Source organism: Anopheles moucheti, chromosome X, assembly GCF_943734755.1.
Source record: "Anopheles moucheti chromosome X, idAnoMoucSN_F20_07, whole genome shotgun sequence".
In the NCBI taxonomy this organism is placed as follows: Eukaryota; Metazoa; Arthropoda; class Insecta; order Diptera; family Culicidae; genus Anopheles; species Anopheles moucheti.
Window position 1 is genome coordinate 2,908,646 of NC_069142.1, and position 17,256 is coordinate 2,925,901.

The 17,256-nt window shown below is 42.8% G+C and overlaps 2 protein-coding genes across 2 annotated transcripts; one reads left to right on the forward strand and one right to left on the reverse strand.

Moving 5' to 3' along the window:
- Positions 1-6,010: 6,010 nt before the first annotated feature.
- LOC128307391 (peptidyl-prolyl cis-trans isomerase-like) lies at positions 6,011-8,628 on the reverse strand. Its single transcript, XM_053045198.1, has 2 exons — positions 8,389-8,628; positions 6,011-6,890 (listed from the first exon to the last, which is right to left on the reverse strand). The coding sequence occupies exons 1-2, from the start codon at positions 8,611-8,613 to the stop codon at positions 6,465-6,467; spliced, it is 651 nt and encodes a 216-aa protein (XP_052901158.1). The 5' UTR covers positions 8,614-8,628; the 3' UTR covers positions 6,011-6,464.
- A 950-nt stretch (positions 8,629-9,578) lies between these two features.
- On the forward strand, positions 9,579-16,884 carry LOC128306504 (cell division cycle and apoptosis regulator protein 1-like). The gene is made up of 10 exons (XM_053044035.1): positions 9,579-9,933; positions 10,011-10,678; positions 10,748-10,947; positions 11,107-11,619; positions 12,617-13,208; positions 13,840-13,963; positions 14,106-15,473; positions 15,561-15,796; positions 16,247-16,365; positions 16,442-16,884. The coding sequence occupies exons 1-10, from the start codon at positions 9,819-9,821 to the stop codon at positions 16,677-16,679; spliced, it is 4,173 nt and encodes a 1,390-aa protein (XP_052899995.1). The 5' UTR covers positions 9,579-9,818; the 3' UTR covers positions 16,680-16,884.
- Positions 16,885-17,256: the final 372 nt, after the last annotated feature.

A 17,256-nucleotide genomic window follows, 5' to 3' on the forward strand; every position in this document is an offset into this window, starting at 1 on the left:
TACGTCCAATGTCTTTTGAGTTCAAAATGCTCTATTTATCATTTGAATATAATCGAGTTTATGGCTATGTTGAATTCCAGAAAACTACAGGTACATAGCCAATCACCAACCACGCCATACAGATATCCAGACATTGGACAAGAGAAAAGATCTATAATATAATCGTTATTTTTTTAAGTTGCCAAACAATATAACTTCCCTATTATAGTTGAAATAATATCTACAATTTCGTACTCAGTTAGTTGTGGTTCTAACAAGCTCATAAGATCTTTGTTATTGAACGTATGTGAGGACGGTTAGGATTGGGATTTGCTATTGGTCTTGTTATGTTACAAACAGAAATTCAAATATTTGTCCAGACACCAACAACCCGATATATATCCAATAAATAAAATAAAAAAAGGAGATAAGACGCTTTAATGGAAGTTCAAGACTTCCTGAGAGACTGGACATTTATTCCATCTCGCAAATTATTATACAATATCTTCTTAGCCGAATAATATTAGGCGAACCTCACAAATTCACTACATATTGAACCCTATTGTGTCTTCCTTTAGAATTGTAGGCCATGATGATGGTGGTTAGAGTTGCTCAGTTTGCGAGAAATTGGGTAAAGGGTAATGCAACTCAACATCTAGTTAGCCGACAGCCATTTTACATTTACCAATACGTCATAGGTTAATAAGCGAGATGGAAATCGTCTGAGATTCATCGGTGGAGATACGGCAATTCTCCATATTGGCCGCAAAACCTCTGTTCCTACGCTGTACATTTTTGATGGCCAATAAAATCCGTACGCCATGTTGCCTCCTATCTACCGACAGTAACGTGAGACTGATGCTCAATGATGCTCAGTAGCCATTTGTTGGACACTTAACTGTTACCATTCATGCTGGTCGTGTTCCTGCCTTGCCTTCGTACTGGCACGGACAGGTCGTTTACTGACCGAAAAGGTTGGAACGTACGATCTTTTGTAGCCAGAACATTTTCGGCACGAAAACCTGTCCCCGCTAACGTGGGAAAAGGTACATTTTTTCCAATATTTTTATGTATTTGGTTGCTTCTCCGAATAATATCTACCTTTTTTGTTCACCCTCTTTCCTCACCCATTCTTGCAGCGCATAAAAACTCCCTTATGCTCTTATCCATAAGATAGCACACATACACAGCCACGAAAACACCCGCACGCACGCGCGCTCGCGCATAAGTTTGCTCAGCACGGCCAGCATATACGATCCATGCTCTGGAGCAATGTTGTACGCGTTTGTGTGTGCGATGGAAGGACGTTTTCGGGTGATGTTTTTGGAGAGCATAAAAAGAGATCAATTCCAGCGCATCCAGGCAGAGAGATAAACAAAGGAACGGCAGTGCGAATGAAACGAAGCACAGCCGTATGGTTGAGAGTGAGAAAGTGAGAGTTCTTCGATCGAAGATTGAAACTACGAGAAAAATTAAAATGCATCGACAACCTTTTAAACCCCCGAGGAAAAAAAGGTTCCTGATGGAACAGGAAAATAAAGGAAAGAAAGAAACGCAACACGAAACTGAAGCTGACGATACCAAAGCAGCATTAAGATGCATTCGTAGCTAAAATGATTCTTTTCCATGGGCGACAGGGTGCCGACGTATCCGACTATGATTTGCTTGATTAGGAGATAGGGGATGAAGCATAAGCGCATTAATGAGGACGCTAAATTGTACACATCCACAGTGATTCTCATGAAAAACGCCATGGTTATCGGAAAACCCATCGCGAATGCGACGGACAACACCCTTTTATGGTGAAAACTCTTCCATATGCGTGTGCTGACCGTGCAGAACGTGGAAAATGGTTACGTTATGCGATTATGGACAGGAGTTCGAACACGTTCAAAATATTCGGCTGTATGCATGCGAGGGTTAGGATATATGGACTTCAGGCTAAGTACATCTAGTTATTCCTGTTCTAGAGTAGCAGTTCCTAACCCAATGCATTCTCGTGTTATGCGGAATGGTTGAAAATATACGAGAAGAACTACATAAAACTGTGCAAATACACGATTTCCAAAAGAAACATGAAAAATCCACGGGAAGAGCATTTCTCAAGAAATGACGTCTTCTTTGGACTCATGTTTTGCCTTTCGCTCTGCTCTCGTACCTTGACGGCAGGTAGTTGTCTCTCTTTCCGGCATGTTCGTTTGAAGCGTTCCATCCTATCGCTCTATCTCCCTCACCCTCGATGGTGGACTCATTTTTCACCTCTTGGCAAGCTAAACATGCTCCCACCCGACCCCAGCACCGCCGCTTGCACCCCTGCCATGGTTTTTCCCAAATTCCCTGCGTATCCCACAGCATGCATGTGTATGTGTGCGAGGGTACGTCTATTTTATCGATTTTTCCACTGATCCGCAAAGGGAAGCGGAGAATTTTCACCATTTTCACCATCGTTTTCCGAACTCCGAGACAATTTCCTCAACAATTTCGACCAAAAGTTTTCCAAACCCGTCGTTTAAGCAATGAAATACGTGCTAAAATGAAAATACAATGAATTAACAAATGTCTGCAATCTGCAGAGAGTTTGCAAAGATTTCAGTCAAGGAAGTAAAAAAAATAGAAAACGGAAAATCCTGAGTGTACTCTACCAGCGTGCCATACATTCGTCGGCGATTTTTCTGCATTACCTGGACCGTTTTTGATGGTTGGCAAGAATTGTAATCATTCCTGACTGGTACCACCGCTGCTGCTGCTGCCGTTTCGTGCGGATAGAACATTCTTTATCGTCGCCTGAGCAAACAATTTTCGGTCGTTATACGCGGCATACGCGGTCGTCGACGCGTCCCGATACATATTGCAAGTACTCATTCGCAATTGAACATCGTTTTCCCTTTTTTTTCTTAAATTATTTCACGAAAATAAAACAAACCCGCTGTACAATTTTTCATAAACGGGGCGCTCGCGCACGGTATTTCGATTTTTCTTCCCTTTTTTTAATCCACGGTTTCGCGTTGCTCTTGGCCACTCCGAATAACACCACCGAATTAAAAAAAAAAACAACACAAGAAGGAGAAAGAACCAAAAAAATGGCCCCGAATATTTCAGACGGAAAGGAAAAAACCGGTTTTTCACACGATTAGCAACACTTGTAGCACTTTTCGTTGGACTTTTTCCCTCCCTGCTGCTGCCCTGCTGGCTCAACCGTTTGAAAGGAAACGCATCTTCAAGGGGTTTTTGCCTTGTTTATGGTGGAACTCTGCACCACGGATGAGGTGCGAGGTATGTGTGTGAGTGGGCGATAAGTTGATTGTGGAAAGCGTTGTTACAGTAGCAGGAAGATCCGGATGAAAGAAAAAAAACCGTGGTCGGTTTTCCTTCAGGTTGGTACACGTCTCGGTTGTCTTTGCCAAACACTGCACTGTTTCACGTACGCATCCCCAGCAAATGTTATGTTGAAGAAATATGTCAAAAGGATGATCGACGCCCTTTCTGGTATAGCGAGAAATATGGATGAAGCACAAACGCGGTTCGGAATCCTCTTCTGGCACAAAACGGTTTGTTCTGCGTGCCAAACAACTTCCTTCGAGCACGAAGTTCGGCGTTGAGAGGCTTGGGCTGCACTGGCTCTGTGTGACTGGTCGAGAGATACGCTGTGCGTACGCGGTTCGTTCGTTCACCACACGTCTATCGTAGTAGTAGTGGTGGTGGTGGTGTGTGTGTGTATGTGTGCGTGTGTTCAATCGAAAGAGGGAATAGATCGTTCCAACCGAACGCTGCGCACTGCTGTACCCTTTCTTCGAATTGGTCCATTTTACAGTGCCGCAAGCTAAAACCGGGACGTGTAGGTAAATATTCGGCAAAATATAGTGAGTTGTTAAAATGCTGTCAACCATTTTTGAGCTGATCTCTTTCTCCGTGTGTGATATAGTAGATAGTCGAAAATAGATTTGAATGGGATTAAGAACAATTTACAAAACAAATTTGTCGCATTAGTTGTGTATATAATAAGCTATGGCATAGGACATATAGTCACTAGATCCCAGTCCTACAACACTTATGCTCTAACCGGCGGGGTAGAATACAGCTCGTAGAAGTCGTCATTGTAGCGGCTTTGTCCTGCCTCAAATACGGGGCCAAAAATCCGTAAAAAGCCGTATATGATTGCTGGAACTTTTGTTGTTTATGTAGAGAAGTTTCCACAAGATGCACATATATTGGCTATTTATGGCGCCGAGTTCTTAGGAAGTTCAAAGCCAAAAAGAGCAGGGTGTTGGTGATATGTTGATCGGACCATTTGGTTTTGACAAGATACGAGTCGGATAGAGTACCTAGTGACTTTACGTCGAAAGGTTTGCTCTTTTTCGCTTCGTAGTAATCCTTCGGCGTATCGAGGACTACGACTAATAGTTTCGTGGTCCTTTCGTAGTTACTGGTTTAAGCTGGTTTGAGATGCTTAACTAAGTCTAATTCTTTGAAGACCGTTTACTACTGGATAGCTTCCAGACGATGTACGTCTCCGTGGTGATGTCCTATTTGCTGTAACATTAAACACATGTCAGTTATTTTTTTATCATTAAATCATTAGATTAGCCCATGACGGATTCTATAACGAGAGTTTTTTTTTTAAATTAAATATTTTTAGTGTAAAGTTGGATTTTCTTATTCGGTTATTAATTGCCGAAACAATATTGTTCCACATTCTTTTTACATACATGTAGATTATGTTGGACCCATTTTTTGGGTTTGCAGATTCTCTCTCTATCCCAGTACAGATTGTATGCATCGTGCGGGTGTAGTAACCTCTCTCACACTATCTCTCTCATTTGGTTCTCTTCTCTCTATACGACTTCTTGCTAGCATGCTCTGCTTTCATGCGCTCAGCACTAGTCAGGTTCCAATGTTGAGATAAATTCTCCAACATTTTACAATTCCTTTTACACATCTCAAGAACGTTGCTCATATGCTCGTGATAGACATTTTCGTCTTTGATGTCTCTCTTCCCACAGACGTTCATCTAAAATACCTTACAAAGATGTGTGCATTGTGTGGGCACACCAGGCGTGCTCTTTCTCCCATGGCACAGACTACCACAATCGTTTTTACGTCAGCATACCAACACCAAAAGGTAAAAATCAGTAAAGTACACGATCTCAACCAGATACAAATTGAATCTTTCAATAATCCCAAAATTTCATTCAAAAAAGGTTACACTTGCTGCTTTCATCAGAGCTTCACACAAAACTTTTGAATACACAAGAGACTTTCAGTTTTTTAAATTCCAACATGTGCCTACTTCCACTCCAATTAATGTTTATCGAAATCTGCACTGAGCTTATGTTGTGCCTGTGTATGCTTTATGCCATGAATTTATTCTTAATATCCACCATATTACAATAAGATGTGCTCTTTTCAATGATTGTACCTAAACTGGGATAGTAAAAAGGAATGATTGAAAAGTTTTTTTCAAAATAGCCAACTTTGTTTATATGCAGCCTGTTTTGGTTGACAAACTTCTGCTTGAACAAGAATGTCAACCGGTCTTTTGAATTGCTTGTTCTCGAAAGCTTTAGCAAGGAGTTAGCTTTCTGCTAGGTGAGAACGATTCCTCACTCCAATGAGCAACGGTGTCTGTGAGTCCAAAAATGGTTATCGTACAATTATTTCGCTTCATCAGGTTCTAGTCGCCTACACGATCAAATGTGCGGGTCCTAATACGGAGTCTAGAAGCTTCTGATTAGAAAATTATATGAAAAAATATAAGGAGCATTATCACAATTTCCAGTGCGCTTTATGCAGAGTTCTCAGGTATTTAGTCAGGATTTTAAAATTCCTTAAGGTTTAATGTCATTCAGCACAAATGGTTAAAATAAGATTGTTGCCAAACACGATTGACGAATGATTTCAGACGTTGCTAAGCTAGACATCGAAGAATGAGGAAATAGTAGGCATCCACTTCTGTCGCCTACACAAAGGTTACAAAACTCACTGTTTTTAAATACCCCACAAACCAACATAGAGAATGCAACAAAACCAAATGTTCATAAATTAACAGTTCTTGTTTACCATTATTACACTTTATTCTTGTTCTTGTTAAAGAAATAGGGGTTTAGCGTGGTAGGACAAAATGCATAATTACGTAATGAGCGACACCTCACAGACAGAATAACGTCATCTTCATCCCATTAGACGTACGAAGGAAACAAACACACACCACGAGTTAGTGGGCGAGTTTCCCCCCTCCTTATCTTTCACACTCTCCTTCAAATGCACAAAATTCCGTTATTCTACTGTTTAAACGGTACTTCCTGATTTAGTAATGTGTGAGTGCGTATGTAATTGTGTTTTTTTTTATTTAAAAAAAAAGGAATCATTGAATGAATTTCAAGGAAAGTCTCGAAGCAGCAGCACACGGTGCACGGCGCGCTGGAGACGGCACGAGCTAGTGTAGAAGCGCTGGCCGTTAAAAAACAAAGGTGAAAAAGAATGGGAATTTACAGCTGGCCACAGTTTGCAACCACGATTTGCTTCGACGGTTTGCCCGAGTGGCATCCGAAGGACTCGATCTTTCGCACCACGTCCATGCCGTCGACCACGCTGCCGAACACGACGTGACGATCGTTCAGCCAGGCCGTCTTCACGGTGGTGATGAAAAACTGCGAACCGTTCGTGTTGGGGCCAGCGTTCGCCATCGACAGGATACCCGGGCCGGTGTGCTTCAGGATAAAGTTCTCGTCTTCGAACTTGTTGCCGTAGATAGACTTGCCGCCGGTACCGTTGTGGTTCTGGAAGTCACCGCCCTGACACATGAAGTTCGGAATCACACGGTGAAAGATCGACCCCTTGTAGCCGAAACCCTTTTCCCCTGTGCAGAGTGCCCGGAAGTTTTCACACGTCTTCGGTACAACATCGGGACGCAGCTGTAATTAAAAAATAGAACCATCATTTATAGAATGATTGAGAAACACTGTGCAAATACAAAAAGAAGCTTTTTGATATGCAATGAACTCTATATAATTAATGTGAACTTCAAATCATCATCATTTCGTGAAAATTCACATTCTAGCAAGTTTGCTTAGTCACGCACAATATGCAGAAACCATTTTCTGTACAGTCTTCCTGAGTTACGCTCGAATTCCCTCTATAATATCGTTCATATTTAGCATTCAGGAATCGATTACAAAGCACATTGATAATTGATATTTTTACTTTTATTTCGACAATGCTAAATAAGTTTACTAAAACTTATGCTTAAAAAATATTAAAATGAAACGTGTTTTTGGGAAATATTTAAATGTATAAAATGAAAAAAATCAATTCCATACACAAATTTACTCGAACTGTTGTGACAGTTTTGAGATTCGCGTAACTCTGGAAATGACTGTACATGGTGCAAAATACAGTTACAAAAACTTTATTTCAACCCACTCCCAATTTCCACCCGGCTTTCTTTCTTGGCCACTCCAATATGGACATGATAAAAGTCTGGTCGTCATGATTTCCGGATAGAAAGAGGTTCGTAATGCGATAAGAACAACGTCATGTGAGAAAATGGAATGGTCTGAGACAGCATTCTACCACCAACGGTAACAAGATCGATTGAGTGTCCAACTGTAGGCAAATAACTACCGAGAGTGAATGATAATTAGGCGCATAGTTATGCAGTGTCCATTGCCATTCGCGCGTCACTGGTGGTGGTGCGGTAGTGCATGCGACTACTTTCCTGCACGTGTGTGTGTGTGCTGGGGCGAATGGTGCGAACCGTTCGACAAGCGCACGCACACAACTGCCACGCCGGGAACATGTTCGCTACATTCAAATATATAGAAGGGCATTTAAATGTGAAATTGTTTTATTTCATTTTATTGATTTTTTTTACAATTTGCTATTACACCCATCAATTTAATGGACATGTGTTCTGTGTAATGAAACACTCCTACACACACACACATACATGATACGGCTGCATTTCTAATCGATGATGATAAAAATGCAATGGCAAGGCACAGGCGCACACACACACATGTACACAATTAAAAAAGAAAGATATGCCCATGAGTAGTTAAAAATTAACATCATGTAACCTCAAGTACGCAAAGAAAACTTCTCTAATTATCAAATAACGTCAAATAGATTAGCGGCTTTGCCATTATTGCACACATTCACATGAACGCCATGAAGGCGGTTATTGACTGTATCACACAAATTAGGCTAAGTGTAGACTGGAACACAATCGTCACCGGCATTAAAGGACCTTAAGCGTGTGTTTTATTATATTAAACTCCCAAAGCGATATCATTTAATTGAAACAAAAGCTCGATATTTCTCCATTTGATTAACCAGGAAGAACAATCCACAATAAATATGAAGTTTCAACGAAAAAGCAAGAGAGATTAGGGAAAGAAAAAATGCGCTTACCTCGATCAGGATACGGCCGACCGGCTGGTTGTCCACAGTCATGTCGAAAAAGCAACGCGGCAGACTCATTTTCTTAGCAAAGGTACGCGTTTGCGGCAGAACTCGCACACTACTATTATTGATAGCAGAAGAAGACCACTTCGAGGCGACACCGAGTAAGAACGCTTGATTGCTGCAGCAGCTCTTCGTGGAGACGATGGCGGTTAAAGCACGAGTGAGCAACATCTCGGAAAGCGGAAACCGTTGACTGCGTTTTTTCTCCGAACACCGGGAACAACCAAACGTCAAATCGTCAAGCCGCAGCCAAACGCAAACGATATAGGCACACTTCAATTGGAACGAAAGGAACGATTGTTGGGAAGGAATAGAAGGGAATCTGGCATCAATATGGCAAATAAAATATTAAACACCCACAAATTAATATCATTCACCTAATGAGTGATTGAAAAATGCCGACAAGCGTAGTTTACGAAATGAACGCTGGATGAGCTTGAGCGAGATTATGTAATTTTGAAGTTAGACCAGTCTACGACCAGCCCGACTGTACGTTGAACTTTGCGTTCCTGAACTAATTTTATGAATTTTTAGTTATTAGGCGAAAATAGAACATTGACTACTCAAAAAACGTTTGATAGAACTGAAAAAACGTGTAAAAACAGGAGGTAAAAATAGTCGTGATATCGAATTGTTACTATTTCTAAACAAGCCACATTTAACAAGCGATAAAGTAATTTTATTGATTTTATACGATTTCGTCAGTCTTTTTATCCAAAAGAAAATTAATTTAATCAAAGGTCTGATTCAATTGATCAATTGATTCAACCATTCAAATGAATATTCAATTGATCATGCCGAACAAAATTATAAAAGGCTCTTTGACATCAAGGGTTAATTTTATTGGCACAAACCGTACAGCATTCGTTTTGTTCGGCGTATCTGTCAAACGCCAGGTGGAATGGAAACATCGGACTCGGGCAAAATGCTTTGTCGTTCTACGAACGGGCAACGGAGAAAATCCCGCGCTGCAATGGTAACGTCAGATATCGAAATTGACAGCCGCAATGAACTGTCTGATGGATAGTGGTCTAAAGTATGCGTTTCCCTGAAAACGCACTGGTAATTCGCAGAATTGTGTGTGCCTAATACATTCACACAGTTTTATTGTCAGCTTTCGTACTGTACACCATATTCGAGGAAAGGCAAATCTAGTTGCGGTGTCTAAAAACTATGCGGTGTCGGCTAGTTCCAAGCCTAAGCGTTTAACGTCGAATCTAAAGAAACTTGAGATAGAATTGCATTATTTGGTGTAAGATTAAGCTTGTTGGATTATCGTAGAGGTAGGAAACATTACTGATACGCTAAAGCGTAACATTTACGATCCGAAGCGTCGGTTAGCATCGAGTGGTGCCGTACAAAGGTGCAAAAGTGTAATGGCGTTCAATCAGAAAAATCCGCCATGGCATCGAAATGCTGGGCATCAGAGTATGGCTAACATGCAGGCAATTGTTAGCTTTTCGCAAGCGCAAGCTGTATATAACCCGATAGGTAAGTGCCGGGTGAGGGTGACCCCATAAAGCAGAGCCCTAAGGTGAAACTTTCCTTCTTCTTCCCGCTTTGCGCAGGGATACAACAGCAACAGCAGCAGCAACAACAGCAGCAGCAGCAACAGCAGCAACAACAGCATGCTCAGCAACAGCAGCAAAACATTTCCATTCTGACGCATGCATCGTTGGGTATTCCACAATCGTCCATTTATTCACAGACGGTACAATATCCACCGTCCCGACCGGTTGCGGTTGGTTATCAAAATCAACCACAATCGCAACCGGCTCCGCAACCACAGCAAGTGAACCCGAGCACACCAAAATTCAATCCGAATCCGAACAGTCGCGCATTCAGCGGTACCGGTGTTGTGACGAAGCTACAGAACGATTACGGCATTATCGATGAGCAAGTGTTCTTCCACACCAATACCTGCGTGAAGGGTATTCTGCCGAAGGTGGGGGACCGTGTGCTGGTCGATGCGGCTTACAACCCCAACATGCCGTACAAGTGGAACGCATCCCGTGTCCAGGTACTGCAGACCACTGATCTTAACTCCTCGATGACTTCACATACCAATTCGTCCTCGGCGCGTTCCCATACCGCTGCGTACACCGGGAATACAGGCTCCCAAAATAATGCATCTGAATCGCGCTCGAACGTTCGCAATCGATACTCGAACACATCGTCGCGAAAGTCACCAGATCGCAACATTCGTCGTTCATCCAATTCACGCACGAAGGATGATGTGAGTTATATCGTCAGAATTTGCATGTTTTAATTCATACTAACTACTCTCGATTGATTTCATTTTCAGTACGACGATGCGGAACGTAGACGGAAGCGTGACGATCGTGAATCAGATCGGAGTTCGTACCGCGAAAAGGCTCGAGCTCGCTCACCAGAGCGCCCACGGGAGCGAGAGCGCAGTCCCGTTAAGAAGCATTCACCTAAACGGGCTCGCCTTCGATCGGTTCCACCATATATGGTGCAGATTCCGAAACAACTGCTACCCGTGTAAGAACTCCAAACTCCAAATGATTACATATTCCAAGTATTAATAATTATCAAGTGCAGTTTAGTCGATTACTCGTACCGCGTAACTCGAAAAAAGACTGTATCAAATAATTTGCAAATTTCATTAACATTCTTTCGCTTGTTTTTGATTTTTTTTAGCAAAAGTATCGGTATCCTAGAGTTGCGCACCCGCTACCCGAAACTCTACATCCCGTCGGACTTTTTCCTAGCCGACGTTGGATGGCCTAATGCGTTCCCCCCAAGCGCACCGCTCCCACTGAACACCGGTTGCCACTTTCACGTGTTCAACAAAGAGGTGGAACGCCCATTGGCACTCGAAAAGACAATCCTGGATCCACCCGATGCCAATTATCTGTACAGCGTGAAAGTAATGCTGATGAGCACCTCGGAGCTGGCCGATATCTACAAAAATTGTTTCTTCCGCAACGAAAAGGAGCGCCGGGACGAGACGCGCAACTATCTGCATCCTACGCGCATGGTTAACTTCCTGGTTGGGACGCGGGGAAAAAATGAGCTGATGGCCATCGGTGGCCCTTGGTCACCTTCGCTAGACGGGATGAATCCGATCTCCGATCCAAAGGTCCTGATGCGAACGGCTATCCGCACTTGCAAAGCGCTCACCGGGATCGACCTGTCCGCCTGCACACTGTGGTAGGTATCATATGCATTGCCTTAAACTGTGAATAAGATATGTTATACAATGTGTGTTGCAGCTTTCCGCATCGGTTTGACCCGATCAAACCGATGTAGGTTAAATGTCGTCGTTCTTTAATTTTAAACGTGACAGGTCAGTAGCTTTAATGCTTCACTGAAAGACTGTTTTTCATTTGCCTAATGTTCTTATTGATGGTGCTCCAGTAGGTTTACAAATTTATTCTTTAGTTTATTTATCGATTAGTTTTCTTCTTTTTAGTTGTATTGCGTTAAATCTCACCACAAGCGTGAATAAGTTGTCTTTATTTAATGATTTTTCTCCAGTTATTGAAGATAGATTTTTAATTGTAGTTTTATGTGTACCTTAAAAAACAATTTTTTCTACACCACAATTTACATTCTATTTGTGATATTAACATGTTTGCATTGAGTTGTACTATTCGTTCCAATTTCCCTGCCAACGCAAGTAGTCTACCCATTAGTCGTTCGAGTCTCTTGAAAGTCAAAAGGTCTTTGCCCAAAATTGGTTTTATTATTAGTTTAATCTAAAGTCTACACATTCGCTCACAACACGGGTTCGGTACTGGCTATCGGTACTGGTTAAATGGTTCTCACCACAATTTCCTTTTCAGTCAACCGGTTAGATTGTAATGGTACATTGTAATGAACTAAGCTCTCCCGCTGCTTCCTGGTATTGCAATTAAATTGTTTTCGTTTGTGTAAATTATTCGTGCTTCTTCAAATTTTGAAGAAGAGATAAAGCAAAGTTATGCATTTAATTGAATTGGAGTCGAAGTCGTAAGGAGTTTGAAAAAAAAATTCGCTAACGTAAGCCGAGTTGATACTTCTAATAGGATTTTGTTTCCGTTCTGAACATGACTGATCTTACAACAGTTTATCTTCTCTATCTCTGAATATCATAATATAACACACCAATGATCACATTTTTAACATTTTTCAATCTGAACCAAACCTACTGCTGTATACAACACAGGTACCGTTTCGTGGATATCTATTATCGTCGCACTGAATCCTACCATAAAGGTCGTTTGATTCCGCCACGCGGTGAAACGGTGGTCATATTTCTGCCCCGTATGAGTGCCTGCATACCATCGGAAAACCAGTGGGATAAGATACAGCAGAATTATCAACTTCATTTGGATCGCGTTCTTAAAAGTAGCAACCCTAGCAACAGCAGCAACAGTGGTGAAGACGCCATTGATGGTGGCGCCACTGTTCAGGAGGTGCCGACGGTGGCCGAAACGCTTGCACCGGTCGCACAGAGTTCTAGCAGCGCGGACGATGTTGCCAAGTCCTCCGGGACCGCCAGCGTTGCGGATGAACCGTCGGCAGGTTCGTCAGCTTCAGCAGAATCCTACGATCAACAGCAAGAACCTCAGCCGCAGCAGCAGCAGCAGCAGTTGGCGGATAAAATCGCGACGGTCGGTTCTACGGTGGAGTCGACGACATCCGACGGCGGTCAGCAGGGTACGGCTGACACTTCGGCCACGGTATCAGTGAACGAGGGCAGCGGAAACCAGGTCGGGGGTAGCAGCAACAACAGCAACAGTAGCAGCTCAATAATGGTAACGAATACCAGTAGCTACACCAGATGTCGAGGTGGATCAACAATTGCTGCTGTGATGTCTTCATCCACCTAGTAAAAGCCAAAGGGTTTAGCAATTAGTTCTACTGTCACAAACATTTACGTACACGTTGCATACTCGCTCTAGACTTGTTTCACGACCACGAACCCAGAGTATTGCGATCCGAGTCCGTTTTGGGCATGCGAGCAATAGTGGCATTCTCATATCCATTGCATTCTCATGTATCAAAACGGCAAAATTTGTTACCGTTTCATAACTTTTTATGAACTTGCGGCTGGTAATATGGGTTACCGTCGGCGGTTTTGGACGACATTCAGTTGCATTTCGGGGCCTTTTTTTGCAAAGTATTAACGCATTTTAGGATAGCTTATCGATGCCTAACCCCAAAACCCTACCCTTTACCCCATTATTATTACAATTTTGTTATAAGTATAGTCGTATGAATGTGGGCAAGTAAGTGTGCTGAGTGGTGATACTCATCAGTTTTGGCAGTAGCTGTTCCATACGAATGGTGTAGCGTAAAATTGCGTCCCGACCATTGTTTGCATCAACGATGCGAAAGAGTGCCATTAACCAAACGCTTTCCCTCCTTGTTTGTGTACACTTACAGCCGCCGACTGAGACTGTTCCGGCCGCCACGGAGATTGACACCGAGTCGCTGCTGTCAGAATACAAAAAAATGAAGGTTGCCGAGCTGAAAACCGAGCTTACAAACCGCACCCTTCCGACAGACGGTATGTTTCTATTTGGTTGATTGGCTTCCCAAAGATAGCAATGGTATCGTTAAGTTCTGGAGCTTAGGGTTTTGTTTTAATTTTTGTTTGGCCAGTTTTTTTTATTTGAATAGCTTGTCTAATTGTCCAATAATATTTGCAGGTGTCAAGGCTGTGCTACTTGCCCGGCTATCGGAAGCAATAATTGCAGAACACAAACAAGCTTCACAGGCGGTAGCTGTACCGGGTAAGGAAGAAATTCCAACAGCGGATTCAAATACACTCGACACAAATGTTCGTGTAAAAATGGAACCGGAAGCAGATACCGTTGAAGGAGGAAAGCCTAAAACAGATGTTGAGATGTCAGACGTGTCTGACGCACCGAAGGAGGAAACCAATAACGGCACAGATGACAGTACAGCTAAAGTGGTCGTTTCTGCTAGTGACGGTAGCGTGCCTATCAAAACAGAAACCAGTCAGCAGGATACTGTCACAACAATTGCACCAGCCACTGCCGCACCCATGCCTGCGCGCAAAAAAGAACAAACGGTGAAGCTGAGCGAGAAGGAACGTAAGAACCTCGAACGCTGGTACACGATGCCTAAAGATCCGCACGTCGTCGTGCATCCATCCCGCACCGCCAAATCGGGCAAGTTTGAATGTTCCGTCGTGTCACTGTCGGTGCTGCTAGACTACCGACCGGAGGACACGAAGGAACACTCGTTCGAGGTAGCGTTGTTTGCCGAGCTGTTCAATGACATGTTGGCGCGTGATTTTGGTTTCAAAATCTACAGCGAATTGTACAAGCTGGCCAAAAAGACTAACGAGAAAGTGGTAGAAGCAAAGAAAGATACCGCAACGGTAGCACTCGCTACGGAGCCTTCCAAAACCCGTTCGGAGGGCGGTGGTGAGACAAGCAATGGTGAGGATAGCAAAATGACTACCACCGATAAGACCGACACGGCCCGGGCGAAGGACGATAAGGAGCAGACTGATCGGAAGCGCCGTCAACGGAGCGTGGACGATGATCATCGTTCCAAGCCGGACACGGAACCAGCTCGCTTTTACACAGTTCTGCCGGAACTGTTACTTTCGTTCGTGTACTTCGACATCACCCAGTGCGGCTACATGTTGGAGAAGGATATCGTAGAGCTGATTTACTGTCTCGGGCTGAATCTGTCCCGTTCACAGATACGCAAAACCGTCGGTGATGTTGCGGCTGCAAAGAACACGCTGCATTACAGACAGCTCACCGATAAGGTGCTGGATGCGGACAAGCCCGCTAAGAAGGTGGGAGATGATGGACCGTCACAGAAGACCAGCGTAGCCGAATCGGTTACCGTCGATGGGTCGGATTATGAACTGCCGGAACCGCAAGCGATAGAAATGGCGAACGGCAACACGGATTACATCAACCAGTTGCAATCCAGTGTGGCGGAAATTGCCAACGGCCTCGACGGTTCAACGCAAGAACCAATGGCAAAGAAAATCAAAACTGAATCCACCGAAGACCTTCCGTCAACATCGGATGGTGAGTGTATGCTGCTCTTAATATACATAGATTCTATTATTGATGCCAAAACGCTTGGTTCACGTGTGGTATTATCATGCTTTTCAGGTTTGGTAGAATACAACGGCACCATTGTGGATGTTGGTAAGTGTTTGGAACAAACCAAGCTTATCGAACAGGCACGCGAGCGTGCGGAGAAATCGATTGAAATTCTGCGCAACATGAACGAAGAGCTGACCGCCAAAAATAAACGCTCGACGCAGCACATCAACGAGTTGTTCGCTGACTTGAAGAGTGCTAAGAAAAAGTTGACCGACAACGAACTAACCATTCGTGAATTGACGGTGAGTATTTGTTGATATATTTCCATCAAATATTTGTCCGTTTTGCACAAGATTGTGTAATTATATTTACAATGGTATTCTGGGTTTCGTTCTTTTTGACGAACGATTGTGTTTCAAAATGATAGTTAAACAAAGTAGTAAATCTCTTTATTAATACCTAAAATGAGTTTACTCTCAAAAATGGTAAAACATTTAAGAAAAAAAAATTATATGGAAATGAACTTATGGGAAATCTGCCGGATCATTGAAAAATCTATGACAAACGCAGTTATTGAATATTTTGATTATCTTTGCAAAAGTAGATAGCCTCTTTGCTATGAAAAAAAAAACATGATTTGCTACCAGGTATCACTTTTACTTTTTTTAGTTATATCGCTCTAGAGATGGTTTGTTTGCATAACTAACAGTTTAAATACTTTCTTCTGCTCTCTCTTCAATTCTTTTGCACAGCGCAAGAATACAGAATATCATTCAATCTTAACCACTGTGTATGACCGCGTTCGTCCTGCGGTGAACATACCGGATCGTAAACGGTCGACATCTACTGTTTCCACGTCGAAACGCGAAAGGTAAGCATGGAACTGCGAAATTATCAACAATCGCCAATGACACACATGTTCTACATCCAACACCTACTTATTCCAGTTCGAAGGAAAAAGCTTCGGCCCCGAAAGAGAAAGAAGCCGTTCAGCAGGATGTGAAGAAAGTAGATAAATCTGTCGTCGATGTGGATAAGGCGAAACGCGAACCAAGCGTTGCAGCGCAGAGCGAGTGTACGGCGGAAACGCCGCAAAACGCCGCCAAGGACACCGGTGGTGGGACCACGACAAACAATGCGGAACAGTCGGGAAGCGTTACTGCCGCTAAAAGCGACCACGAATAGTTTTTGTTTACAGATTATTATTATTATTTGCTGTCTGGTCGGTCCAATGCAAAAGAGACCGCGGCTCCTATGGCTACCCCCGGCACGTTTTTTGCTACCAGTGGCCGTTTTTTTTTCTTTTATCTTGTTTTTCTCAATTTAAATTACATATTTTCTTTAACCCACTTTTTTCAAAAAAAAAAAAAAAAACGATCAATCAAAGAACGCGCGTAGCACGTGATGCATTAATATGCATCATACGATGCAAATACTATTTGCAAATGTACAAAGAGAAAACTTAATTTCTTTGCACCATGTACGTAAGATTGTTTTTGCTCCAATTTGCCGGTATCAAAATACTGCCGGTTAATCGGTAACAACGGGAACCTGTTTCATACATCTTTTTGAACTCAACCAATAACTGGAACGGCAAAAAAACGTTTTGAATAAATGAACCACAAACTCTAAATGTCCGGGTCTATATATTATCCTTTTTCATCTCCGCATGTACACGCAGCTTTGAACGCGGTTGAGAGTTTACGCAAAAAAAAAAGAAATAAGAATGTTCCTTACCTTGCATTAGTGACTGCTGGGGGGA

Bases quoted from the DNA above. Each gene is read 5' to 3' on its own strand.
- LOC128307391 (XM_053045198.1), bottom strand. From the start codon at position 8,613: ATGTTGCTCACTCGTGCTTTAACCGCCATCGTCTCCACGAAGAGCTGC. The intron at 6,891-8,388 runs GTAAGCGCATTT...TTTTAATTACAG, and splicing joins TCGGCCGTATCCTGATCGAG to CTGCGTCCCGATGTTGTACC.
- LOC128306504 (XM_053044035.1), top strand. From the start codon at position 9,819: ATGGCGTTCAATCAGAAAAATCCGCCATGGCATCGAAATGCTGGGCAT. The intron at 9,934-10,010 runs GTAAGTGCCGGG...CGCTTTGCGCAG, and splicing joins AGCTGTATATAACCCGATAG to GGATACAACAGCAACAGCAG. The intron at 10,948-11,106 runs GTAAGAACTCCA...GATTTTTTTTAG, and splicing joins CCGAAACAACTGCTACCCGT to CAAAAGTATCGGTATCCTAG.